At 35.5% G+C, this 27,445-nt stretch overlaps 1 protein-coding gene across 3 annotated transcripts in view; it reads right to left on the bottom strand.

The window, feature by feature from the left end:
- Nucleotides 1-27,445, bottom strand: part of KIF18A (kinesin family member 18A) — a 72,633-nt gene that overhangs the window by 14,523 nt on the left and 30,665 nt on the right. For all 3 annotated transcript variants that reach the window (XM_036427582.2, XM_036427583.2, XM_036427584.2), the window contains 3 exons: nucleotides 26,825-26,989; nucleotides 21,802-21,923; nucleotides 17,989-18,224 (listed from right to left, as the gene is read on the bottom strand). In XM_036427582.2, coding sequence (XP_036283475.1) covers nucleotides 17,989-18,224; nucleotides 21,802-21,923; nucleotides 26,825-26,989 — 523 coding nt within the window. The remainder of the gene's footprint in view (nucleotides 1-17,988; nucleotides 18,225-21,801; nucleotides 21,924-26,824; nucleotides 26,990-27,445) is intronic.

Genomic DNA, 27,445 nt, shown 5'->3' with positions numbered 1-27,445 from the left:
AACAAAGCTATGGGATATAGCAAAAGTCAATATCTGAATATTAGCAGCAACACAAAGAGGCCAGAGATTCAGTCCCAACCCAGGTGTCTCAGTGTGGAAAGGAACACTGAACAGAAAGTGCCCAATACGGAGTGCCTTGCTCCCAGCATTTGTGGCCACACCACACACAAATAAAAACCTTGGGACCAAGAGTTAGTTTCTAGCTGAGACTACTTGTGGCTTTAGTTCCTCTTCTACTTTCCCTGGACTGTTAGATAAATGAAAAGAAAAACATTTCCCCCTATTTCTGAATCTTAATTTCGACTTGATTATCAGCAAGTAATAAGCAAAAATATACTAATAAGCAGCACAGAGTAAACTCACTGGATCAATGAAAGGATAACATAAGAGAATGACAGAGTTGTTATAGAGACTCGGGCTAGAATTTCTAACAAGCCAGATGCCACATTCTTCACCACTACACAATGTCAAGACCCTACCATAGAGGGAATTAAATCAATTTTAAGACAATGGTTAAATAAAATACAGAGCATTCACAATTACATTGTTATTTCAAGCCATATTTTATAGATTATTTGATGATATAGAGAAATATTCATTAAATGAAGCAGTATAGACATTTTATATACAGCATGATGCCAATTTTGAAGGAAAAAAAAAAAAGGCACCAAAAACAAATCGAAGCATACACATACAGACCCTTCAAGCAAAAAAAAATTAAAATTAAAATTAAAAAGGGAGGGGGGACGACGACAGAATGATAGTCACAGAAAACAGAAGTAAATAAGGCATAATCCATTAATCCATTAAAATACAAACTATGGTTGAAAAAAGTGTGAGTAATTTTATATTCTCTTAAAAAAACCTTTTAATATCTGGGGTGGGAGGAAGGAAGCTGCTGGCTTTTTAAAGCCTCAGAAAATTCATAGGAATTGAAGGCATAAGGCGGTTTATGAGAGCACAGGGTGGAGCAAAATTTGAAGAATTGGTTGAAAGTCTATACAAGAAAGTAGTTGGGTTCCCCTGACCACATCATCATCACCTATACTTCCAAGTGACTACTCTTTCATCACCCTTTTAAAAGTCATAAGGTTTCATCTTCTGGAAAGGCTGCCTTGTGGCCAACACACATAGCTGACACTAGGGGGATTAAGTAACTTCTCAGTAATGAATATAGATTTTTTTTCTCCTACTTCTCTAAAATATTGGTAGCTGTGCTTACATATCCCCTAAAAGGAAAATCAAAGGGTTCTTTTTAGATAAAAGAAGGGCATTTTTAGGTTTCCCCTAAACTGACTATTTTATTATTAGAACACAGAGTTACTAGATATTTGATGGGATTTCTTTTTATATGATAAGCAGAATTTATAATTATACATAGGAAAAAATAAAAGAAAACATAAATGTTCTTAAAAATTTTAAATATGAAGGGGAAAAATAAAAAAATAAAAGTTTTAAGATAAAGTTGAGGATTCATCTCCCAGAAAGAACAAAAGAGATAACAGAAAACAGAAAATAGAAGTTGAGAATAAATTCAGGAGATCCAATATCATATTAATACTAGAGGCCCGGAGAACGAAATTCATGCACAGGGGGTGGGTCTCTCTCAGCCAGCCTGTACCCTCTCCAGTCTGTGGTCCCTTGAGAGATGTCTGACTGCCCTAACCCTCTTACAACCCAGGACTGTTGGCTCCCAAATGCTCACCTGCCTTCCTTTCTGATTGCCCCTAACCGCTTCTGCCTGCCAGCCTGATCACCCCCTAACCACTTCCCTGCCAGCCTGATTGATGTCTAACTGCTCCCCTGCTAGCCTGTTTGCCCCCAACTTCCCTCCTCTGCCAGCCTGGTCACCTCAAACTACCCTCCCCTGCAGGCTTGATTGCCCCCAGCTGCCTCTCTTGTAGGCCTGGTCTCTCCCAATTGTCTTCCCCTGCTAGCCATCTTGTGTCCACATGGGGGCAGGATTTTTATCTTGTGTGTTGGAGTGATGGTCAATCTGAATACTACTCTTTTATTAGATAGGATAGAGACCTGGTGCACGGGTGGGGTCAACTGGTTTGCCCTGAAGGGTGTCCTGGATCAGGGTGGGGGTTCTCTTGGGGCATGCGGCAGCCTGGGCAAGGGGCCTGTGGTGGTTTGCAGGCCGGCAATGTCCCCTGGTGACCCAAGCGGAGGCCCTGGTATCTGGGATATACTTATCTCCGACAATTGAAACTTTTTAGCCTGGAGTGGAGCCAAACCTTTTGCTTGCTCCGTGGCAGCAGCCATTTCTGTTGGGGTTTATTTACGTTCTATAATTGAAACTTTGTAGCCTGGAGTGGAGGCCTAGGCCAGCCAGGGCAGGTGGAAAGCTTGGCCTTCTCCATTACCAGGGGAAATCCTAGCCTTCTCTCTCCAGCTCCAAGGCTGCCACTTTTCTTGGGATTTATCTTCTATAATTGAAACTTTGTAGCCTTAAGCAGAGGCCTGGGCCGGCCAGGGTGTGTGGAAAGCTTGGCTTACTTCATTGATGGGGAAACCCAAGCCTCCATCCTGCTCTCTCCATGGCCGTAGCCATCTTGGTGGATTATTTTGCATAATCACTCTGAAAGGCTGGTGGGCATGGTTGATGGGCATGGCTTTTGGGTGTAGTGGAATGTTGGTTAATATGCATATTACTCATTTATTAGATAGGAAGTGTTCCAAAGAATAGAAAGAAGGAAAAAATATGTATGTATGCATTTTTGTGTATGTGTATGTGTATAAATACATATATTGAAATTTCTCAGAGTAAAAAGATAAAAGTTTCCAGAGAGCAAGGCCTACAGATTTTAGTCTATTCTAATGAATTAAAAAAGATCAACAGCAAGGCATATCAATGTGACATTTCAGAATACTAAAGATAAAGGAAAGATCCTCAAATCTTTCTGGAAGGAAAAAGTCACATGCATATTCACTCTTAACTGATGAATGAAAACAGCATAACAGCTAAAAGCAATACTTGAATCTAGAAGTTAATGAAGCTATATTTTCTCAGTACTTAGGAAAATTATTTCCAAAATAGAATTCTATACCTGGACTAATAATCAGAAAATAATGATACTGCCATAAATGTACTGTCTTAAAAAAATTTACTTCCCATGTACCAATTCTCCAGAAACTACTGGAGGATGCACTTCTGAAAATAAGACAGAATAAGAAAGAAGATGGGAACAAAAGCAAACACTACCTACAGAAACCGTAAAGCTGTACAGGAAAGAGACTTTAACACTTCGTAGCTCAATAGGGAACAATATTCACTTGAATAAACTCTAGAGATTTACTTAAAAGAAGAGGAAAAACATTTTGACAAGATGGGGCAAGACAAGAAATGCATATGTAATGTAATAAACCTTTTCCAATGTAAAAATAAGAAGGTGTATAAAATTGGAAAAAGACAAACAAGAATTAGCAGTATAAATTTGAGATCAAGAAATTAAGAGAAAAAATTAGAAGAAACAGCTAAAAGGAGACTCAGAATTAGGAATCCGATCTAATAAATGAGTAATATGTAAATCAACCATCACTCTGTCACACCCACAAGCCAATCAGGAGCAAGTATGTAAATTAACCACAACCAAGATGGCTGCAGCCACGTAGTGATCAGGAGGCTTGGGTTTCCCAGGCAATGGAGGATGCCAAGCTTTCTGCATACCCTAAGAGGCCCAGGCCTCCATTCAAGGCTATAAAGTTTCAATTATAGAAGATAAATAAATCCCAACAAAAATGGCTGTGGCCATGAAGTGAGCAGAAGGCTTGGCTCCACTCAAGGCTAAAAAGTTTCAATTATAGAAGATAAATATATCCTACATACCAGAACCTCCGCGTGGGTCACCGGGGGGCATTGCCGGCCTGCAAACCACCACAGGCCTCTTGCCCAGGCTACTTTATGCTCCAAGGGAAGCCCCAGCCTGATCCAGGATACCCTTCAGGGCAAACCAGTTGACCCCACCAGTGTGCACCAGGCCTCTATACTATCTAATAAAATATGCAAATTGACCATCACTCCAACTCACAAGATGGTTGGCCCCATGTGAACACAAGACGGCAAGCAGCGGAGGGTAGTTGGAAGGGACCAGGCCTGCAAGGGAGGGCAGTTGGGGGTGATCAAGCCTTCAGGGCAGGGCAGTTAGGATGACCAGGCCAGGAAAGAGGGAAGTTGGGAGCTACCAGGCCTGCAGGGGAGGGCAGTTAGGGGTAAACAGGCTGGGAGGGGAGTGGTTAGGGGTGATCAGGCTGGCAGGCAGGAGCAGTAAGGGGCAATCAGGAAGGCAGGCAGGCGAGCAGTTGGGATCCAGTAGTCCTGGATTGTGAGAGGGATGTCTTGACTGCCCGTATAGGCCTGATCCCACATCCTTCAAGGGGTCCCAGATTGGAGAGGATGCAGGCTGGACTGAGGGATACCCCCTCACCCGTTGTGCACAAGTTTTGTGCACTGGGCCTCTAGTGCTATATAATAAAAGTATAGTATGCAAATTGTCCCCTTCACTGGGAGTTTCACCAGGGAGCAGAGCCAGCCAGGGGGAAGGTGGAATTGCAGTTGCTAGGGATTCTTCCAGTGCACATTTTGTGCAAGCAAGTAACATGAAATGAAATAGGTAAGCCATCAGAGGAGCTAAGATAGTCTAGGCCTCGGGAAGGTGGGAAAAATCTTTTCTTTATTTAGCTCCACTTCCACTGGCTTACCACTTCACTTCCCTACTCATGTTTTCTCTAGCATATAACAAAAGAAAGGCAGGAAAATTATCTATGTAAAGTAAAATCTGAAAGAGCAAAAAAAATGGGACTCAATCAAGCACTGGAAATTAATTATCCAATATGGTGGAAAATGGGCAAAATGAATTTAAAGTTATGAGTCCCCCAAATAAAGAAAAATTCCTCCAAGGAATAGACAAACCACTTGTAAAATGTGAATGTTAGCATATGTAGTTTTGACACACTGAAAATTTATAGAGAATATTAGAAATAAAAATAAACTTAGGTAGCAAAAATGCTAAGATATAAAAGACATATTTGGATTTAATCAGTTTGCTTTCTGATATGTTAAATGTCCTAAAGATATGTAGGGTTAGTCATTATAATTCTTATACCCATCTTTAACTTCACATTTAGATCTCATATGAAGATAATGCATACTTTAATTTCTTCATAGGTTTGTTGAGAAATATTCAGAGGATTAATAAAGAGAGGATGTCACTTTAAGAAATCAGCATAATTTTTAAATAATATTTTCAAATAAACCAGAATAACCAAATATAAAGAACAGTTGGGGACCTACTTGGAGAGAAACTGTTCAATGAATAATAACTTTGGCATTACTTTACTTATAAAGGTCTAATATAATTATCCTGAAATTCAAGATGATTTTTTTAGGATTACTAATATCTCACACAGTTGAAAGCAAATAATGTAGTAACAATTCTATGCACTAATTGCTGTTTAAGAAACACGAAGCTTTTCTCTTAAAAATGACAATTTAGCAAAATACAGTGCTAGAAATGGATGAATAAGCTCCTAATCTAGGGAAGAAGGTAGGCAGCTGCGGTTATAGGACCCAATAACGTAACTTTCAAAATGATTATGTGCTACAATTCAAACCAGGATTTTTAAAGTGTTCAGAATTAGGGCTGCTGAAAGAGGCTCTCTTCTAAACACAACAGTATGTTTTGTTTAATGAACCCAATCTTAGTCTTTGTAATACTTATCCATTAATAGTTTAGGAAACATCTTAAAATATTTATATGGTGCTTTAAGGCGTCTTATATACAACAGAAAAAGTGCATTTCAGAATAAAGTGGTTAGTGTTCTATTCATCTGTTCCTGCATTATGGCTACAGATTCCCGCTTCAAAGTTTTGTTTACTGTAAGTCCATAGAGAGACTTAAAAAGGAAGTCAGACAAAAACATTGTGTTGAGACTGCCAAGTTTTAGAAGCCTTTCAAAAAGACTTTTAAGTATTAAAACCACTTTTAAAATGAACTCTAAATGCAAGCACTAAAGTTGTGGGTTAGATGGAGGAAAAAATAAAATTTTCATCAGTAAAGTCCAAAGTTTTTAACATAATTTTATCTGGATTACAATGTAAGTACATTAACATTTGTGTTGTTTGTGTAGTAGTGTGTAGAATAAAATGTGCTATATTAATAATAGAAACATTAATATAAGCTAAAAATAAAACAAAAAACAGTGAAAAGCATAATGAAATTAGAATTAATTTGCCTGGCCCACTAACTTACATTTGCTAAATATTTTATGAAGTAAACAAAATTTGTGACATTTGCCATCTCTTCTCCCCAAATTTCTGGTATTTTTAAGAAACATGATAAACTAATAGCAATATAAAGAAGTAATGCATTGACTATTCTGACTTTATTAATGACATAGAGTATCAGGAAGAAGTATGTTAGGACACATTAGAATAACTGACTGCCTCTACCTCAAAAGAAACATCTAAAATGCATTCATTGGCTGTATTGTTCTTTAAGATATTTGAGTTCACCTCGGAGCTACTTGATTCTTTCTAACTTTCAAATATTGATTTCTCCAAGAAGTCTAATGCACACATATACCTAGGGGCTCAGAAATGTTTCTAGTAGGAAAAAACAAAACAAAGTTGTTTCATGTCTTAAAAGTAGTTTTAAGAAATGTCAGTATAGTCTTACTTTTAAAATATTTTAAGAAATAACTTTCATTTTTCACTTTGCTTGATTGAGCAACAATCTATAAACCAGGAGATCACAGTTCGATTCCAGGTCAGGGCATATGCCTGCATTGCGAGCTTGATTACCGATCATGCAGGTCTCAGCCAATCAATGAATCTCTCTCATCACTGATGTTTCTATTTCTCTCTCCCTCTTCCTTCCTCTCTGAAGTAAAAAAAAAAAAAAAAAAAAATATATATATATATATATATATATATATATATACACTAAAAAATAACTTTTCATTTTTATTTATTATAAAAATTATCCTAAAATAGGTCCTGAGATTAAATGTTATATACATCAATAGAAGTATATATGTAATAATATATGACACATAAACCACTTCTTACACAATCCTGATAAGATAAATAGTAGTTTTAGAAATATTAGGTAAACATTAGAGGGTTGCTATAAGTCATGCAGCACATATCTCAATAGAAGGTAGAAAAAAAAAGTGGTTTTATGTCTATTTTCATAAAGGTAGTCTTAAGAAACATCAACATATTTTTATTTTGAAATATTTTCTTTTAATTATTATCAGAAATGACTTAAATCAAATTATTAACAAGTCACATTCAAATAATGTTAAACGAAGTGCCTGTTACAGAGGAAAACTTCAACATCAATGTTTCCCAGTAACAAAAAAGAAAGGCCCAAGTAATATAATCTTACCTACTTTACAATCCATATTTTTTACTGAATTCCTACTTTAAAATGTTAGTCCTAATTCCTGACTAATTACAGACCACCAGGAAAGTCACAGAACCAAAATTAGTACTAGATGATCTTAATGGCCATTTAATTTTAACTTTCTTCTTTTATAATTTTGTTGCTCACAGCAAGAAAATGACAAGCTTAAAGTCATAATATCAATCATACTCATTGGCAGAACTGAAGTCTCTTGTTAATTTACCAGGGAAAGTCAGACAAAGAAACCAAGTAATACGAAGTAATAACACACATAATTATATTGGAAGACTTAAAAATATAAAATTTTCTTTACAGACCCAAAATATAAATAGAAGGCAATGTACCCTTTCATCTCTCCCAAACTGAGATGCTAATGCTCCTATTACTGGAAAGAGAACATAAATATGCACAAAATATGGATAATCTTATTATTTAAATAGGGTTACAGAAAATTAACCATCATGAAAAAAAAAAGATACCACACATGGCAAATGGTTTAGAGCTCTTGCATGTGTATACATGTATGTCTATGTCTACATGTTGTGTGGGTGTGGTCATATATCTATCAATTTGGAAAGAACTCTTTCAAAATAAAGACAAAACACACACACACACACATACACACACACACACACACACACACACAAACCACACCCCAAAACAACCAAACAAACCAGAAAACTAAAGCAAAAGCAAAGAACAGGTAATTAATTCAGAGCAAACTACAACAAACAAAAGCACAGAAAAAAATGTTCACCATAATCATCCATTAATGGTAGCCGACTGAACAATTACAGCACTTCTGAAGAATAGTTTGACAATGCATACCAAATGCCTTAAAAATGTACATACTATCTGATCTAGGTATTCTACTTTTTAGTAGAATAAAGCAGTGGTTGGCAAACTGCAGCTCGCGAGCCACATGAGGCTCTTTGGCCCCTTGAGTGTGACTCTTCCACAAAATAACTCATGAGAGTGCATACATATAGTGCAATTGAAACTTCGTAGCCCATGCCCAAAAGTCTGTTCTCGGCTCTCAAAAAAGAAATTTCAATCGTTGTACTGTTGATATTTGGCTCTATGAGTTTGCCAACCACTGGCCTAAACAAATACTTAAGACAAGTTGTAAAATACACACATACATACTTTACTGAAGTGCTGCTTATAACAATAACGTGATTAACAACAAGACTGCACACACAGCCCACAAAGGGCTACACCAAGACTGTCCACTGCAGGTAACTGGTAAGGCTGTGCTACTGGGCTCTACCAGAACACCTAGCACACAAAGCTATTCCATCAAATCAGGAAGACAACTAAAATGCAGACAAGAAGAAGGACACAAAGGAAGGAGATGGAGGAAAAGAAAAGATTGGACATTGAGTTCAAAACTACAGTTATAAGGTTATTCAACAATATCCTAAAAAAGGCTGATAAAATAAATGAGACCTATGAGGATATGAAAAGGGAGCAACTAGAAATAATAAGGGATCAACAAGAAATGAAGAAAACATTGTCTGAGATAAAAAATACTATACAAAGTCCTAAAAACAGACTGGAAGATCGCAAGAATCAAGACAAAGATTTAGAACACAAAGAGCCAGAGGACACTCCTCTGCAGAAGGGAGAAGATAAAAGAATCCAGAAAGTTGAAGATAGTGTAAGAAACCTCTGGGACAATTTCAAGCGAACCAACATCAGAATTATGGGGATTCCAGAAGAGAGAGAGCAAGATACCGAAAGAGTACTAAAAGAAATAGTGACAGAAAACTTCCCCCACCTGGGGAAAGAAATAGACTTACAAGTCCAGGAGGCCCGCAGAACCTCAAACAAAAGGAATCCAAGGAGGACCACACCAAGACATATCATAATTAAAATTCCAAGAGCAAAAGACAAAGAGAGAATATTAAAAGCAGCAAGAGAAAAGCAGGTAGTGACCTATAAAGGAGCACCCATAAGATTGTCAGCTGATTTCTCAACAGAAACCATGCAGGCCAGACAGGAATGGCAAGAAATATTCAAGGCGATGAATAACAAGAACCTACAGCCAAAAATAATCTACCCAGCAAAGCTATCACTCAGAATCAAAGGACAGATAAAGAGCTTCACAAATAAAAAAAAGCTAAAAGAGTTCATCACCACCAAACCAGAATTATATGAATTGCTGAAGGAGGTTATTTAGGAAGAGGAAGAAGATAAAGATAAAAATTATGATCAACAAATACATAGCTATCAACAAGTGAATCTAAAAACCAAGGGAATTTAAAAATCTGATGAACAATATTAACTGGTGAATATAATAGAATCAGAGGTATGGAAGGGGAGTGGACTGACGATTCTCAGGGGGAAAAGGGGAGTGGAGGAGCGGGAAGAGACTGAACAAAAACTGTGCACCTATGGATGAGGACAATGGGGGATGGGGAAAGGACAGAGGGTGGGGTGGGAACCTGGTGAAGGGGAGCAATTGAGGGGGGTCACATTTGTAATAATCTGAACAATAAAGATTTATTAAAAAAAAAAAAACAATAACGTGAAAAAAACCCTAAGTGTTCATTAGTAGGGGGCTAAATAAAATATACATTATTTAAAATGTGTTAAATTCATATATGATACAAAAATCAAGTGGTTTAGTAAAATAAGCTATATATTTGGCATCTCAATTTTTAAAAAATCAAACTACATATGCATGGTTAGGCAAGAAAATGTTCAATAAGCTATTAAAATAAAACATTAATAAAAATGAAAGGCATTTCTTTTGGCATGACTTTTTAAAAATCATAATAAATGAAATCTATTGTTAAGATAAAAGTTAAAATCTTAGAGATAGCAGCAATAAACTGAATAAACTATTGAAAAAAAATGTTCCCAACAGTCAATGAAGTTACAATTTTGTTGGGGCGAGGGGAGGTATGCTATAACAGTGGAATAAAAAATTACAATGGAAATGCAAAAGAGTATGTGAGGGCAAAGAGGAGAGGACCCATTAAAAAGATTTCATAAAGGAGAGAGTACCTGAACTGGACTATGAACGAGGATTAGGGTTTTTAAATAGACTACTATGTGGATGGAGCTAGAGGAAACAGCACTCAAGACTGAGGGGAAAAGCCTGGAAACTACAGAGGCAAGATATAGAAAGCAAGTCTAAGAGAAGGTGGGGACACCGAGTGCCATATGGAAATGAGTCTGCATCCTGACAAAGGACAGGGAAAGCCTTTGAAAGCCTTTTTAGTAACGGGTCTGCACTCTATTAGGGCGATCATTTTAGTGTGAAGGGTAGATTTTTAAAGGACAGAAAAGAGAAATAGAAACCAGTCTAGACATCACCATAGTTATTCATTTCTTACATCAAATTATCTCAATATGTATTAAAATAAATTGAATTTAAGAAACATTCTATAAATACAAGTATTAACTGGCAAGTTCATGTGGTTTCTTAGGTAGATTGGATCTGTATTTATTTTTTAGCTTTCTGAAATATTCCACAGATGGTTCCTTTAAATAAGGAGACTAGATAATTTATCATCAATGAGTTAAAAATCTCTCTTAAAAAAAATGGCCAGGTCTTGTGGGGTCATCTTTTTGATGTCCCATATCATGTGTTCTGAATGATTTTAGCCAGAGGAACTAATTTATTAAAAGCTTAAGACTGTAAAACTTAAAAGATTTACAGAACTATATGTTAGTATAAGAAGCAGAATGCAATACTTTGCAAACATGAGTCAGAGGCTGCAAAGTAGGTTTCATGACAGGAAGACAATGATGAATGGGATAAGATCTAATTGAGGTTTGGTACAACATAATGGCAAGGATTTTTCTTTTGCTAGTACTCATGTTAATATGTGCGTAAGAAGGTATTTTGGGAAACTATGCTAAATTAAAATTAGTTGGCGAAGTTCTAAAGTGAAATCAAATATTAATATATGCATTTCAATAAACACTTCTGGGCTACAAATGATTGATACAATTATTATACTAATCATAAATCTGAATTCTTTTTAACAGCCTTGTGACTCATGGAATTCATAGTTGCAAATGACACAAGTGAATTTTAACTATTTAAAAGATATATAACCTCAAGATGTATTAATTAACCAAATTAATGCATCGTATAATGCATTCATAAGTCACTATTGTGGTTATTGTAGCATTAATACCTATACAGGTAATATCAGTTACTTACAAATATTATAGAAAGAATATGTTTCCCCATGTATTAAGAATTATGTAACTGTTCTTTAAATTAATCCAGCACTCTGAGTAATAAATTAACCATAACTTTTTTGATACCCATCCCTGTGGAAAACAGCAGATACCATGTTTTTTTCTCAATCTCATTTTCCTAGTATTCATGCTTATTTAAGATGAAAATAAATATAAAAAGGCAATGCAAAGAACCTTTTAATTTACAGTAACATCTGCAGTTACAGACAAATAACTGAACATAGTCTTGTGCAGAAAACAAGGGTACAAATGAAATCTATTTAGGGCTATAAGCATGAGTACTGTTGTTATTGATAATGATTACACTTTGTTGGCAAATTAGAAAATATATAGTGTATTTCCTTTATATTAACATCTTTTGAGGCTTCATATTTATTACACTAAAGAATTAGAATAGAGGTATCCTATTTTTTAAAATGAAATTTCTTTCAACTCAAGTAATTTTAGAGGAAATCTAAACTTCAGCCAGTACTCTATATTCAATCAGAGTATCTTACTATAGCTCTCCTGTATTTTTTCTTTTATTGTACTTCAAGATAAAACCACTGGCATGGGGAGCAAAATTTTGGAAAAGGAAAGGTTAGAGACAGAAATATTACTAAATGTGAGTTTCCAGATGGATAACGAGGAAATCTTGACTTTTCATTTAATGTCAGAAATCTTATCAGTTCCATAAATAAATCTTGCTGCCAGCACCCCATCCTGCACGGCACTCACTGAGTGAGTGCACTTTCTGTTTTCCAGACCCAAAATAGGTTCATGTTTTACTCCACGTCGACAGATATGTAGTTTGTAGGCAAAGATCTCAAGTCAAATTTCTATCCCAAAATCAAGTACTACCATTGGTAAAATAGTTTCTTAAGTTAAAAAACTTAAGAATATAGGCTTATTAAATCCAAAAGTAAAAACAGTCCACATAGCAAAAATATAAAACATTATACTGAGGGAAATATTTAATAACAAGTATATACTAAACATGTGAAGAAAATGTAAAACTTTGCTGAGGCACATACAAAAAGATATGAATATGGAGAGACAAACTACTCTAGAGTGAGAATATTTGATATAGAAAAATGTGAAAACAAAATCAATGTATACATTTTTGAAAATGTTTTATTTTCTTGGAATTGGAAAAAAATCATTGTAAGATTCATTTCTTGGTCAGAGACAGCCAAGAACATTTTAAAAATAAATAATAACAAAGGAAAATTAGCACTGCTATATAAAAAATTATAAATTATCAATGATAGAAATCCAATAAACAGAATTATATATACTACTTACTATATGTAAAACAAAGGTGCCATAAAGATGGATTGTCAATATATTACAAAAGAATGACAGGCTCTTTAGAAAAAATTAAGTTAGATTCTTGCCTGTTATTATTTTTTAAAATATATTTTATTGATTTTTTACAGAGAGGAAGAGAGAGGGATAGAGAGTTAGAAACATCGATGAGAGAGAAACATCGATCAGCTGCCTCCTGCACACCCCCTACTGGGGATGTGCCTGCAACCAAGGTACATGCCCTCGACCAGAATCGAACCTGGGACCCTTGAGTCCGAAGGCCGACGCTCTATCCACTGAGCCAAACTGGTTTTGGCCTTGCCTGTAATTTTAAAATAAATTAGAAGAAAAAAAATTTGATGGTAGAGAAAGAAAAAAAAAGACCAATTTTATTACATGAAAGTTTTTAAAATGGATATCTCAATAAAGGTAAGAGTAAATGATAAACTTGAAGAGTAATGATAAATTTGAAGAATACATTTGCAACATGCATCCTACAGGAAAGAGTTAATATTCCTGATGATCTCATCCTGCCCTATGACTTTAAATATCATCTAAATGTTAACAACCCTCAAATTTATATTTCAATTTAGACTTCTCCCTTGAACTCCAGATTCTTCTATTCAACTGCTTACATGATGTCTCCACCTGGATGAATCTTAGACAAAATTAAAATGCCTCAAAATGAACACCTAATCTTCTACCACCCCCACCCAATAAATTTGTTACACCCGAAGTCTTCCCCATCTCTTTTAAGATGACTTGATTCTTTCAGTTGCTATGTTAAAAAATCTTAGTCATCCTTGACCTTTCTTTCTCTCACATTCCAAATCCAATTTGTCAGGAAATTCTGTTGGCTTTACCTTCAAAATATATTAGAATCTAACTACTTCTCATCACTCCTATTGCTGCCAACCGGGTCTGAACCACCACCATCTTTCACTTGGGTTATTGCAGTAGTCTCATAACTGTTCAGCTCTTGCCATAAGAATAGATTTAGAAATCTATTTGCAACACAGTAGCCAAAGGGAAATTTTTTCAGATCATGTCACAGTCTGGAACAGTTTTTTGTTCAGAAGTTCAACAACGACTCTCCAGGCTGTAAGTTAAGTGATCTCCCTTCCTTCCTCCTCATCCCTATGATTTCATCACTGTCTACTTGCATTCTCTTCTCCTTTATATCAGCTACATACCTTTCTTACCATCCCATGAATGTACAAAGCAAACACCTATTGAATGAATGAATAAATACCTCTATCTTAGGCTCTTATAACTAACCACTTTGACAAAAGATTATGCCAAATTTTTTTTTTCAAATAATGGGTAAGTCCCTCACAGAAAACAAAATAGAACCTTAAATAGGTGAAAAAAAAAGTAAAGTAAATATTTGAACTATATTAGTGATCAAAGGAAAAGTATAAAAGATAATAAATATGACTATTAAACTATAAAGGATCAATGAGTAATTAGCAAAGACAAAAGATGGAGAGAGACCCCCATATTAAGTAGGATTTTATAGATACATCAACCAAAGTTTGGGCTTTGTATGAAGATTGATAGAAAAAAAAAACTGTAAGAAGAAATCATTTATGAGACAGTGAGGGAAATGTGAACACTGATTAGATGACATTAGGTATGAAGAAGGCATTGGGTTTTCTTTTAGAGACACTAAGATGTACATGGAAGAAATTATATTGTATCTGAGATTTCTTTCAAAATATTCCAGTGTGTTTGTTATATATGGAGTGAAGGAAAGCAGATGGTATTTTCAGGACTAGACATTAGAGAATTCCTAAAGTTAGATGATAAGTACATGTTCTCATTATAGTATTTTTTTGACTTCTAAGTGCGTTTGAAAATTATTTTCTTAAAAAAACAAACAAAAAACAAACATATTTTCCTATAGAACTGCTAATGGGAGTTCAAGTTGGTATAATCAATCACATGGAGGCAAGGGGTATAACTTGGCATTATGTATTATAAACTTTTAAAAAAAATGTGCGTATTTCTTGAGCCAGAAATTCCACTTACAGGAATTTATCAAGGAAATAGTTAGACATGAGCACCATGATAAAAATACATATTAGCATAATATAAAAATAAAAATTTATTAAACAACCTAAATGCTAAAAGCACAGAGTAAATTTATTAATCTCATCAGACTTTTAAAAATACTGTGTGTGTTTAAAAAAAAAATGAATTCAGTTGAGCTAGTAAATACTCTCTAAAGTCCCTAACGCAGAGGGATAAAAATCCCATAGCATTTAGTATTTTTGAAATTTAACAACAAAATCACTTGACATTACCTGTTTAAAAGAGTATGGAAAAAAGACAGTGGTACATGTGTCAGCTTAAGATGAATGAGACACATCTGACCCATGTTTTGCTTAAGTTAAATAACTTCAATTTAACTTCTAAAATTTGTTAAGATTATCTTTTATAGTATAGTATAATTTTAGCAATATATGCTATCTGGGTATTGCCTCATGTCTATAGAAATGCAAATGTACATTGCACTATTTTAAAATGAGGTACTTAAATATTCTAAGACTTAGAAAAACAAATATTTATAAATGGCCTCAATTTATATCCCTTCCCTGTTATTCACCTTTGACTCTACTTATAATATAGACAACACAGATAATTCATGGACACTGCAAGACATACTAAGCAAATAGTTAATTTATAAAATCATGTGAATGAAATATGAAACTAAAAAAAAACAAAACCCACCTTCTGATACACTTTTTAAAAAGAAAATACATCTTTATATAATGTACATTCTAATTGTCTTTCCCTTTCAAATACTATTATAAGAAATTAAGAGTCAAATAAATGTTTTGTTGTATTGTTGACAAGTATAGTCTACACAATTCCATTGTAAATGAAATATGGATTTTTAAATGAGGAATAATGACTATCATATAGCAGGTGGTCAGTTTTCTCAATCTTGGTGTTAAAACCATATTTCCTCTTCAACATCTTGAATACATTATATGGAAAAATCAAGGTCCAAAAGGTATGAAAGAACATGAAAAAAACCTTATTTTCTTTCCAATGATCTCAAGTAGGTAAGTTTCAATGCTTTAAAAAAGAAAAATTACATATATCCAACTTCTCTATCATCTTACTATAAAAATATAAGGAATTTAATAATGGACATCTAGGCAAGCAAACCAACCTCTCTATGGAAGGTAACTAAAATATTTGGACAAAATATAAAACACACACACACACACACACACACACAAAACATATGCTTACGGCACAGGAGAGCTAACAGAATTTTGAAGGATTATAGGCAAACATCAGGAGGTAGTTGGAGGCTATTTTCCCCTTGAGGTTGTTTGCTGATGCTAGAAGAGGTGGCAGAAATGCTTAGCAATATGACTGAGAGCTTTGTAGTTCGGGGGACTGGAACTAGAATTTAGGGCCCACAAAGAAGAGTTGTTTGTAAACCCTCCTTATAAATACCATGAACAGCTCAACTATCCTATACAATAAAAGGCTAATATGCAAATCGATGAACAGCAGAATGACTGGTTGCTAGGATAGGCACTGACCACCAGGGGGCAGATACTCGGTGTAGGACCTGCCCCTGGTGGTCAGTAAGATCCCACAGGGAGAACACTGCTCAGCCAGAAGCTGGCTCATGGCTGGCCAGCACAGCAGTGGTGCCTCCACAGCAGTGCTAAAGATGTCCGACTAACAGCTTAGGCTCCCTGTAGGAATCGGGCTCTAGCACTTTAACCTATTAAACCTGCTGGACTTCTGGCCTTCAGAACTCTTTGAGGTAATATAGTTGATATGTTCATGCCAATTTGTTAGGGCAGCAATAGAAAACAGATGCAAAATAGAAAAATCCACAATAATAGAGGGAATTTCAATAGGTTTCCTCAGTATTTGATAGAACATAAATTAAAACATAAGTCATTAAGAATAAGATTTGAAGACTATAAGCTAACTGGGTGTAGAACAAGTATCCAGCAACTTAAACAGATTAAAACCATACAAGATATTTTCTCTAAATATAATTCAATGAAGCTAGAAATCAATAACCCCAAAATAGGCTAGAATTTGCCACATGGATCAAAGAAGAAATTATAACCAAAATCCAAAAATATTTTAAACTAAATAATAATGAAAAATATGTATCAAAACCTGTGAAGTGAAAACTTTGTTTAAAAATGTTCCATGTACACTCATGAAGTAGATAGCAAGTGATCTTCCACAGAAAGAGTAAATTCTATACTATTAAATATTAAGAACAGCTTATTATGTATTAAAGAATATGATATTCTTAATCATAATCTTTAGTCCTTAATAGATGTTAAATTTTAAAGAAAGAAATAAAATTAATACATAAAAAAATGGGCGAAATAACTTAAAGGTTTTATTGTTGGAGATATTTAGGATATTAAGCATACTGTTCTTAGACCTGTGAGAGATACTGGTTCATTGAAACAATTCTGAAGCTCATATTCCCATTGATTCTCACAAATAGCCAAACCTATTAAAAATTTAATTGTTCTGTAGATTGATATATTAAGGAGGCTACTACGTTTTACAAATGTTATTGTCTATACTAATAAAAGGGTAATAAATGCTAATTAGGCCGGGAGACCTTCTGGATGGCTTTCTAGACAAAATCATGGTGGCGGGGCTGAGGCAGAGGTAGTTAGGGGTGAGCATGATGACAGGGGTGGGCAGTTGGGGGTGATTAGGCCGGTGGGGTTGGGGGGCACAAATGGGGGCGAGTATGCCGGCAAGAGGGGGCAGATGGGGGTGATCAGGCCGGCAGGGGGGCCAGTTGAGGGTGAGAAGGCTGGCAGGCAGAGTGGTCAGGGGAGATCAGGCAGGCAGGCAGGTGAGTGGTTAGAAGCCAGCAGTCCTGAATTGCGAGAAGGAAGTCTGACTGCTGGATCAGCAGTTGGACATCCCTCGAGGGGGTCCTAGATTGGAAGAGGGTGCAGGCCAAGCTGAGGGACACCCGCTTCACATCCACACCCCACACGAATTTTGTGCACTGGGCAACTAGTTTACTCAATAAAATAAAAGCCATACTCACAACAAGGAGTAGTCTGAACTGGTGCAAGTTGTGGAAAGGCCATAACCATAGAAACCCCTGGTAGATCGCTCTGCTTATCAGGTTCAGTAGTTTGATCAGCCCAAACAACCACTTTTTTCCTCTCCACCAAGTGTTCAATCTCTTTGAAGTCAGACTCAAAGGCAGCATTTGTTAGGCCAGCTTCTTTTAACGAACAGTACTGTTTCCTCAGGGTTGGAAGTAAAGCATTCAATACTCTATATAGAAAAAGTGACAAAGAAGGAGAGATAAACACTAAATTTTAAATACACTTTATAGTTCTATTTAACATCCAAAGTATTAGCAGGTAATTTAAATGATTCCCTGTATATATGTTCTTTTTTAGAATATTTCAGTCAACTACTTCAACATATTCTTAATACATTAAATACAGAGTGGAAGGGATCTTGGATCTGAGTTATGAGCACCAGGCTATATACTCTTAGTCTTCATTTGTTTCCATATGATCTTGGATTAGGAACAACTGAGGTTTCTCCTTTATTACTTGGGGATCAATTGGACAGCCATTACTTATAACAGAAAATTGTTTTGAGAACTGAATAAATTAAATACACACAAATGCTTTTTGCAAAGCATTATGTGATTCACAAACCCAAGATATTGTAACTCACCAAACATCATGGGATTAAAATGAAATTTTAATATACTCTGTCAAATGATGAGACTCATTTTAGGTATATGACATTTAAAAAACAACAACGGAAAAACAGAGCTCAATTTTCCTTTCAGTTAGTTCTTCATGAGGTAAGGCAATGGCTTCCAACACTATTCCAAGGGGATTCAAGGAAATAAGTTGTGGACAAGAAAGGTGGGTATGGGAAAATTGATGGGACACAATAGATTCTTGGCTCTGATTCAAAGTCTTCCCTACTGTTGTTAATCAGAGCAGCAGTGAATGCATCTTTTTATGTATTAGACCTCCACGTAAGTGCTCACTGAATAAATGCCACAGCTAAATAGTTACAAATTTATACACTCAATCAATGATTCCTAACTTTTAAATCAAGGAAGATGTCATCAAAAAACATGAGTAATCTTGAAATGATTCAGTCCTGGTGTTGACATATAACATCCAGAAGAATAGAACGGTTGGAAGTATAAATAGGTCAGTGAAAAAAGAATAGGCATTACCGTATTTTTCGGACCATAAGATGCACTTTTTTTCCCCCAGAAGTGGGGGGGAAAAGTCCCTGCGTCTTATGGTCCAAATATAGCCTACACATATACTTTAAAAAAAAAGTTTTTTTACTTGCCCGGCTCTGTGTGGTCTCTGTGTGCTTGCCCGGCTCTAAAATGGTTCTAAATGCTGCTGTTTACTTTACAGGGTTGATTACATGTGTTTATGACTGTGATGTTGGGTTTTAATGCACATAAAATATTTTAGGACACTATTTGTTTCAGAATATTTTTTTCTTCATTTCCCTTCTCTAAAAACTGGTGCGTCTTATGGTCCGGTGCGTCTTATGGTCCGAAAAATGGTCCGGTAATTTTAACACAAGGAAGTGATTGCTTTATTACTTGGGAGCCTTAAATATTTAGATAGTCCATGATACTTTTCATTTTGGTGAGAATGGGGAGTACTTCATTTAAGCCAAATTGGGAACTATAGGAAAGTTAAATAAAAAGCAATTATTTATTGAGTACTATACTAATCAGGCACAGTGCAGAGAAGTTACCTGTTATTCTTAGAATGGCTTGCTAGCAAAGTTGGTCTGTAGCTGGCACACTGAATGTTGGATTTTGACAGGGTTCTCATCATTTTCAGAATTGATAAGAGTGTTTCACTGTGCTTAAACGGTTTGTACAAACAATGTGGTTCATGCTGAACAATTGCTTTCCTTCATGGGAAGTCTTTTTTTTGGTACATTCTAAGTACAGGGAGCCCAGAGGTGGACATAGGAAGCCACACCTATGTTACATAGGTATGCATTTTATATGAATATATCTATGTACACATTCATTTGTTATTATTCTGAAAACATAATGATCACCACAATAAATCTAGTTAACATTCATCACAAGTAGCTACAGAATTTATTTTTTCCTTGGGATGAGAATTTTTAAGATCTCTTGTAGTAATTTTCAAATCTACAATATAGTAATATTAACTAAAGTCACCATGCTGCACATAACATACCAGTGATGTGTTTGTTTCGTACCTGGAAGTTTGTACTTTCTGACTCACTTCAAGACTTCTGCCCATGCCCACCTTCAGCCTCTGCAGGGCAACCAGCAATCTGTACTCTTTATCAATGAGCTTGAATTTTGTTTTGTTTTTCTAAGACTCCACATATGAGACCATATGGTGTTTGTATTTTCCTGCCTGAGTTATTGCACTTAGTTTTCTAAGACTTATGGGGAGGCGTCAATAGGAAAAAAAAAGGGGACATCTGTAATACTTTCAACAATAAAGATAAATTAATTTAGGCAAGGTTATACTGGTAATGTAAGCTAGAATTCAAGACCAATTCCACAACTCTTTCTTTTTCTACTATGACATCCTGCCTGTTTGTAATGCTTTGGTCACCTAACTTTTAAATAAGAATTAGAAATCTTTTTGTACATTTTGAGGCAAAAATTTATGTTAAGTGTACTAATCTCTTTGTCTTGCATAGCAAATATAGTATGGTTAAAATAAATTAATGTGTTGCCCTGGCTGGGTGGCTTAGTAGATTGGAATGTCGACCCGTACACCAAAAAGTTGCAGGTTTGATTTCGGGTCAGGGCAGGTTTGATACCGAGGTTATGAGGTGAAACCTGGTTGGGGTATGTGAGGGAAGCAACCCATTGAGATGTTTTCTTCCCCCCCCCTCCCCCCCCCCTCTCTCTCTCTTTCCTTCTCCCTTCCTTTCTCTAAAAAGAAAAAAAAAGAAAAAGACATATCCTCTAGTGAGGATTAAAACATAGTAATAAGTAAATTAATTAATGCTCGTCTGCTTAATCTACAGATATACAGTATGGGGAGATTAGGTTGAGCTTGTATTCACAGAAGAACAGCTCCATAAATTTTTTCCTTTCCCTTTTCTTCTTTTTAAAAATAACTCTCTTACTATGATTTCTCTTAGATCATAAGTATGAAAAGTTAATTTCCAGTTATTTAAGAAAATTACTAGACCTCCAGCAGGAAGCCCTAAGAGAAGTAAATTTCTCATTTTTCTAGAGCATGTAAGTGACACCTAACGAACATATCCAAAGTAACAAAAATAAAGATTGTTTTACTTTTTTACTATAATGTTTTTACAGACTCAAATGATGTTATTAGGGAGCTAGTAGAGAGAACATGTAAGAGATACTGTACCATCACATTCCTGGATACTTGATGTAAAATATATACACTTTTAGAACTTCACTTTAATGACAGAACAATATTATTCTGGAGTTCAAAATGCTTAAAAACTGCCTGCTTAAATATTTAGTTAGCATTAATAGTGAGTGCCTCTAAGAGGGAAATGGATAGCTAGTATCGATAGAAAGGTAGAGACAGATTCCTTTTCACAATATAGGTATCCTTTTCAATAGCACGTGGCATATGTTACATAAAATAATTAATTAAAAATGCTTTCAAAACTATAAAGCACTATAAAAAAATTAGCTGGAGAAGAATCACACCTATTATACTTTCTCAATGTTTCCTGTGTATGCTTTCTGATGCTGGTAGACACTTAAAAATAATGTATCCTGTCCCAGATAAAACTCAGTTTTCTGGCTTGGAAAAGTGAACTTCTATGTTTCAGGTTCCTTGGGTCTATAGCATAGGTTAACATATATACTCACGCCTCAGTCTGCCTATGTTGCTGCTCCTGAAGACTAGCTAGATTCATCACATGTTTAATTTGTGCTTTCAAATCGTTGTTCTGGAGGCGCAAATGATGACAATGAAGATCTTTACTGAGTTCCTAGGGAAAGCAATGTAAACTATACATCAGATTCCTTTAAGAATGTAAAAGTTAAATCAATTTTAAGAAACCTTAGTTTATATTGATATTGATAGTTTTAATTCTTTAAATGATTTTTAAAAATTAATTTCAGAGAGAGAGGTAAGGAGGAATGGTGGGAGGGCTGAGGTTGAAATCCAAAACCTGCATATATGCCCTGACTAGGAATGTAACCCACCATCCCTTGGTGTACAGGATGATTCTCCAACCAAGGCCAACAGATTTAAGTTTTGTATCCTTGGAAACAGTTTGAAAAATAAGCATTCTGGTACAGGTATTTATAACTTAACAGTGGCCCGGTGCACACAATTCATGCACAGGGGTGAGGTAAGGGGAATATCCCTCAGCCCAGCCTGCACCCTCTCCAATCTGTGAACCCTCAGGGGATGTCCGACTGCCACAAAATATTCCTCTCAAAATTTGGGATCCCTGGCTCCTACTGCTCACCTGCCTGCCTGATCACCCCTATCCACTCTGCCTGCCAGTCTGTTCGCCCCCAACTGCTGCCCCTCCGCCCCCGCCTGCTTGTCACCAACTGCTGCCCCTGTGCTGGCCATATCGCCCCCAACTGACCCCACTTCTGGCCTGCTGGTCCCCAACTGAAACCCCCGGCCAGCCTGATCGCCCCAACTGCCCTTCCCTCCTGGCCTGATCACCCCTAATCGTCTCTTCCTCAGCCCTGCCACTATGGCCCTCAGGAAGGTTTCCCAGTCTAATTAGCCTACTACCCTTTTATTAGTATAGATAAATAAGATAAATTGCAAATTTCCTCAGAAACAGGTCAGAAATTCACAATCAATTTTATTATGGTCACAGTTTCTTAGTTTATCCAACTTGTTCATTAGACTGTGAAAATACATGACTATGACCAGTTTTTCCTTAAATGTCACTTTCTTTATGGCGGCTTTCCTTGAGCAACATATTTAAAGATGGATACTCTCCATCCCCACCAGTCTTTGTCATAGCATTGATCCATGACTGTTCATGTAGTTTCTGACTGTACTAGACTTTAAGGTTCAGCGGCAGAACAGGGGCTGTGTCAGACTAGTTCAGTGTTACTGCCCCAGATTACAGTTGTATGTAATAACAATTTCTTGCTTTAACCAGATCTTGGTATAAGCATCATCCTACAGAAAAAATGTGGAAAAGTCTTCTGTAGGCTCGCATTTTCCTGAGCTTCATGTGTGTAGACCCAAGTGTTATCTAACCTACCCCTAAAACTACTTATCTTTCCTCAGGCTTACTAAACCTCCAGTATGAAAAATATTAGCTAAGTGGTTACACTGAAATACTGGTAAAAATACAATAGCATTCTTGAAATCTTTAATTGGGAAAATTTTAATCAATAGAGTAAAAAGAAGTAGGGGGCTGAGACAACAACCCCATAAAGTAAGGGAGATGTGCCTGGAGACATCCTCCTGGGGACAATTCCCATAATCCATTTTAGCTTTTCAATGTTCCTCCCAATCTGCAAGTAACCATTAATTCTCTAGAAGCTTAAAGTTGTTTTTTCATTTCTTTTAAAACAAATACTTTCTATGCCTGTAGTAGGCACCACGGCAGGAAAGCAATGTCATTTAGTGTGTCCTAGGTATATTAAAGTTGGGGCTTATTTACATGACTCATTATTATATATGAACACATACAACCAATATTTTAGAGAAAACTCTTTTTAGGAGTCAGTTATGATATGATTAGAGCACTGGCCTATGTCAGGTGATTTTAGAGATGGGCTCAGCCATAACAACAAATGCAACCGTAAGTTAAAATTAAGGTCTTTATGGAGATGAATTTATCTGACTAAAATTAAGAACTTGACAACATGATCTCTTTAGTGTTTTCCAGTTAGGAAATTCAATGATCCTGACAGTGCAAACATTATTTGCTAAAATACTCCATCTTTTCTCTATAACCACACAGACACACACAAAAAAAAATGCTTCCCCTGTTAATGTTATTCCTTTATTTTAAAACACTTTTCTTCTAAAGAGGCAAGCGTTGATTGTATAATTATATTAGAAAATAATGGGCCTTGGTTAGCCTGTCATCTTTAAAAAAAAACAAAACAAGTTTACAACTTGAGTCTTTTTCTTCTTGATATACTACTGATTAAAAAGCATTGCCTATTCGAAGAACTACAAGTAGGTTAGTAATGGCTGAAGTGAAAAATATAATGAGAGATGATATATAAAAATTGAGGTATTCAGGTGTCATGCTAGGCCTAGGAAATCATAATAGAGAGATTGTATTAGAGAGAAAAAGCACTGAACAGTGTGATATGATCAGAGTTACATTTACAAAGCTCATTTCAGTTGCAGTTGAGAAAATGAATTGCAGTGTAATATGAATGAAGTCAGTAAGACCAAATGCAGCAGTCCACTAATGGAAGCAGGAGTCCGACTTAGGTAGGAAGCAATGGGAGATAGAAGTGAATAGATTGGAGATGTGAAGAGGTAGATAATACAGGAGGGTACAGGAAAAAAAAGAGTACCCCTTTGAAAGTCACAGTGTAGGTCTGTGTCCAGAGTTGTATGACTGTGGATAAGTCTTTTTACAAAGTTATATCTCAGTTTTCTTACATAGGGAATAATGGTTTATAAATAGATACTTTAGAAGTAAAAATAGCCATAGGAAAAAGAACCGAGAGTAGAATTAGGGTGGCAAGATTGAAAACAGTGTAATTTTTCCAAATTATAATCATACTTCAAAACACAAGGACTTAAACAAACCAGATCCTGGTTCATATTCAAAGTTCTGCTTAACAGAGCTTTAAAAGACAGATTGCTACTAAAATTCTACTTGACTATATTAAAATTTTTTAATTTACTGAAATAAATCTAAACAATTTTAACTTCAAAAATGCTACTAAGTAGAGCAAAAGGCAAAAACAAATTAGTAATAATAATGCTAGGAAGTATGCCCTACCATTTTTTAAATTGGGAGTTTATGATAAATATGAGAAAACAAAGGCAAACTAGGTAATTTTGTCAATATTTCCCCCTCTTTAATACTAAATAAGTTCTTAAGTACTTTCCTGTGTCATAAATTACAATGTTGATTATACAGGCAAATATATTATGAGTATAATATAAATTAGATAAGGCTATTGTGATGAAAATACTCTAGTAATAGCGTTTAAAAACTACCTATATTAATTTTTTAATGAATATACTAATTCCACTTAACCATACACTAATGATTAAAATGATACATTTTTATGTTACATTTTACTACATGCACACAATTTTTTAGCTCTACATGAAAAAGCTTTTGCTCACTCGAAGAGCTAAATATTCTATTAGAAATTTATTAGTATAAGTAATAGTAATAAAGAAAACTGAAAAATCTAGTAGTTATTGTAAAACAAATTAAAAAAATTTAATTCTTATAAAAACACTGAGTTTCATGTCATTTAGACGATTGTCTTGAGATTAAGACTGCTTTAGATATACATGATCTTTAGCAAATAAATGAAATGCATTATAAATAAGTAAAACCAAAAGCTACGATAAACATTCAACATCTGTTAATTTTCCAAGAGAATCAGTGCTTGCACACTGAATGAGAAACACTCCTTTGGCCAGACATATCAGCTGTTTTCTCTGAAACTTTGGCTTGGGTATGCTGATGGAGACTGCTGCATTTTATGATGAGCCTCTACAATTTTAGATGCCTAAAGCCAAGCATGGAATTTCAAAAGTTACATTTCCAGTCTACTGCTTTTCTTGAAATTAAAAGTCTTGGATTATATACAAAAATTAGCTGATACATAGTACAAAATTTCAGAAGAGCAACATCAAAATACAGTCGCTCCTCCTTTAAAAAAAAAAGAGTCAAGGTCCTGGCCTAGTGACTTGGCTGGAGAGTTGACCCATACACCAAAAGCTTGCAGGTTTGATCCTGGTTGGGGCATGTACTAGTATGTGAGGCAACCAACCAATGTCTCTCTCTCTCTCCCCCTCCCCACCCACATCCTCCCTCTCTCTAAAATCAATAAACATATCCTCAGGTGAGGATAAAGAAAAAAACCGTGTAAAGAAGTTCTTTTAAAGTATCAGGTATTTGAATAAAAATCAGTTCCTTTGGCCCTGGCCAGTTTGTTCAGTGGTTAGAACACTGGCCCACTGACCAAAGGATCATGGGTTGGATCCCCAGTCAAGGGCATGTACTTTGGTTGCAGGTTCAATCCTGGGCTCTGGTCAGGGCACGTGAGGGAGGCAAACAGTTGATATGTCTCTCTCACATTGATGTTTCTCTTTCTCTCTCCCCCTTCTATTCTCTCTAAAAATCAATGAAAACATATCCTCAGGTGAGAATTAACAACAACAAGACAGAATAACATTTGAAAGTAACTTTACTCTTCTGAAAGTAAAGGTGAATCTAGTAGGCAATTAGTGATGCAGGTGATATGTGCAGTTAAAAACATAAAATTAGTCAATTAAATCTAAGAGAAATGGAGCAAAAGTTTCCTTATGAAAAATATCTACTCAAGAACAAAGACAATGAGTTCAAAGAGCTCAGTTCTTACAAAATAAATCTGAACATACAGGCACACTTTCTTTTATTGTGCTCTGAAGATACTGAGCTTTCATCAACATTGAGGAAATACTCTCCCACCAGCAAGAAAATTATGACTCAATGAGGGATCAGATAAGGGCTAGCATTTTTTTTTAAGTAATATTTTTAAATTAAGGTATAAACATTTTATTATATATTATGCTATTGTATACAAGGACTATCATATAGTATCAACATAGTATTTATATTTCCTGGGGAAAATTACTGGCTTTATTGTGATATTTGCTTAATTGTAGTGGTTTGAAAATGAACCCACAATGTCTCTGAGGTATACACTTTTGTACCTTTGGAATATCACCATTTTGACCTAAGAGTCTCATTTCGGTTTCGACACGATGGAGCCAATTAGTATTCTCATCAAATTGCTTCAATTCTTCTTCCCTTTTCTTCTGTAAGTAGCAGCGACGTGTTTTCAACATTGCAAGTCTATGATCTCGTTTGCAAGTGGCCTGAAAAACAATGCAATTAAGTTACAATAATTAGGAGAACTGATGCATGTGATATTAGTAAAATAGTATATTTTCTTATAAGTGTGCAACTACAGTCTATTAAGTAAGGCTACACTTTCACACTTAAAGCTGTATCTTCTCTAAAATCTCACAATACTACTTGCTTACAGGAAAATAAAAACTGAGTTGTGAGTCATTTTATAAAATTACATGTTGAGAGCTTATGGCTTTCAGGAACAGAATGGCCAAACTGAAGACTATAAATAACTTTCATGTATGAGTGTGGTAAAATACATTCCTTTATAAATGTTTCATTTGAAAAGTCCATATATTGTCTGGTAAGTCCCATGATTTTCTTACTAAAAATTAAAAAAAGATGCATGTCCTATTCTTTTCCTCACCCCAATTTGAAAGATGTGAAGAAATAGTGTTTTATTGTTCTCGTTTTACCTATAA

This window comes from Pipistrellus kuhlii, unplaced genomic scaffold, assembly GCF_014108245.1.
Source record: "Pipistrellus kuhlii isolate mPipKuh1 unplaced genomic scaffold, mPipKuh1.p scaffold_m20_p_9, whole genome shotgun sequence".
Classification (NCBI taxonomy): Eukaryota; Metazoa; Chordata; class Mammalia; order Chiroptera; family Vespertilionidae; genus Pipistrellus; species Pipistrellus kuhlii.
The sequence above is the reverse complement of the archived record's forward strand: the minus strand, read 5'-3'. Positions and strand labels throughout refer to the sequence as shown.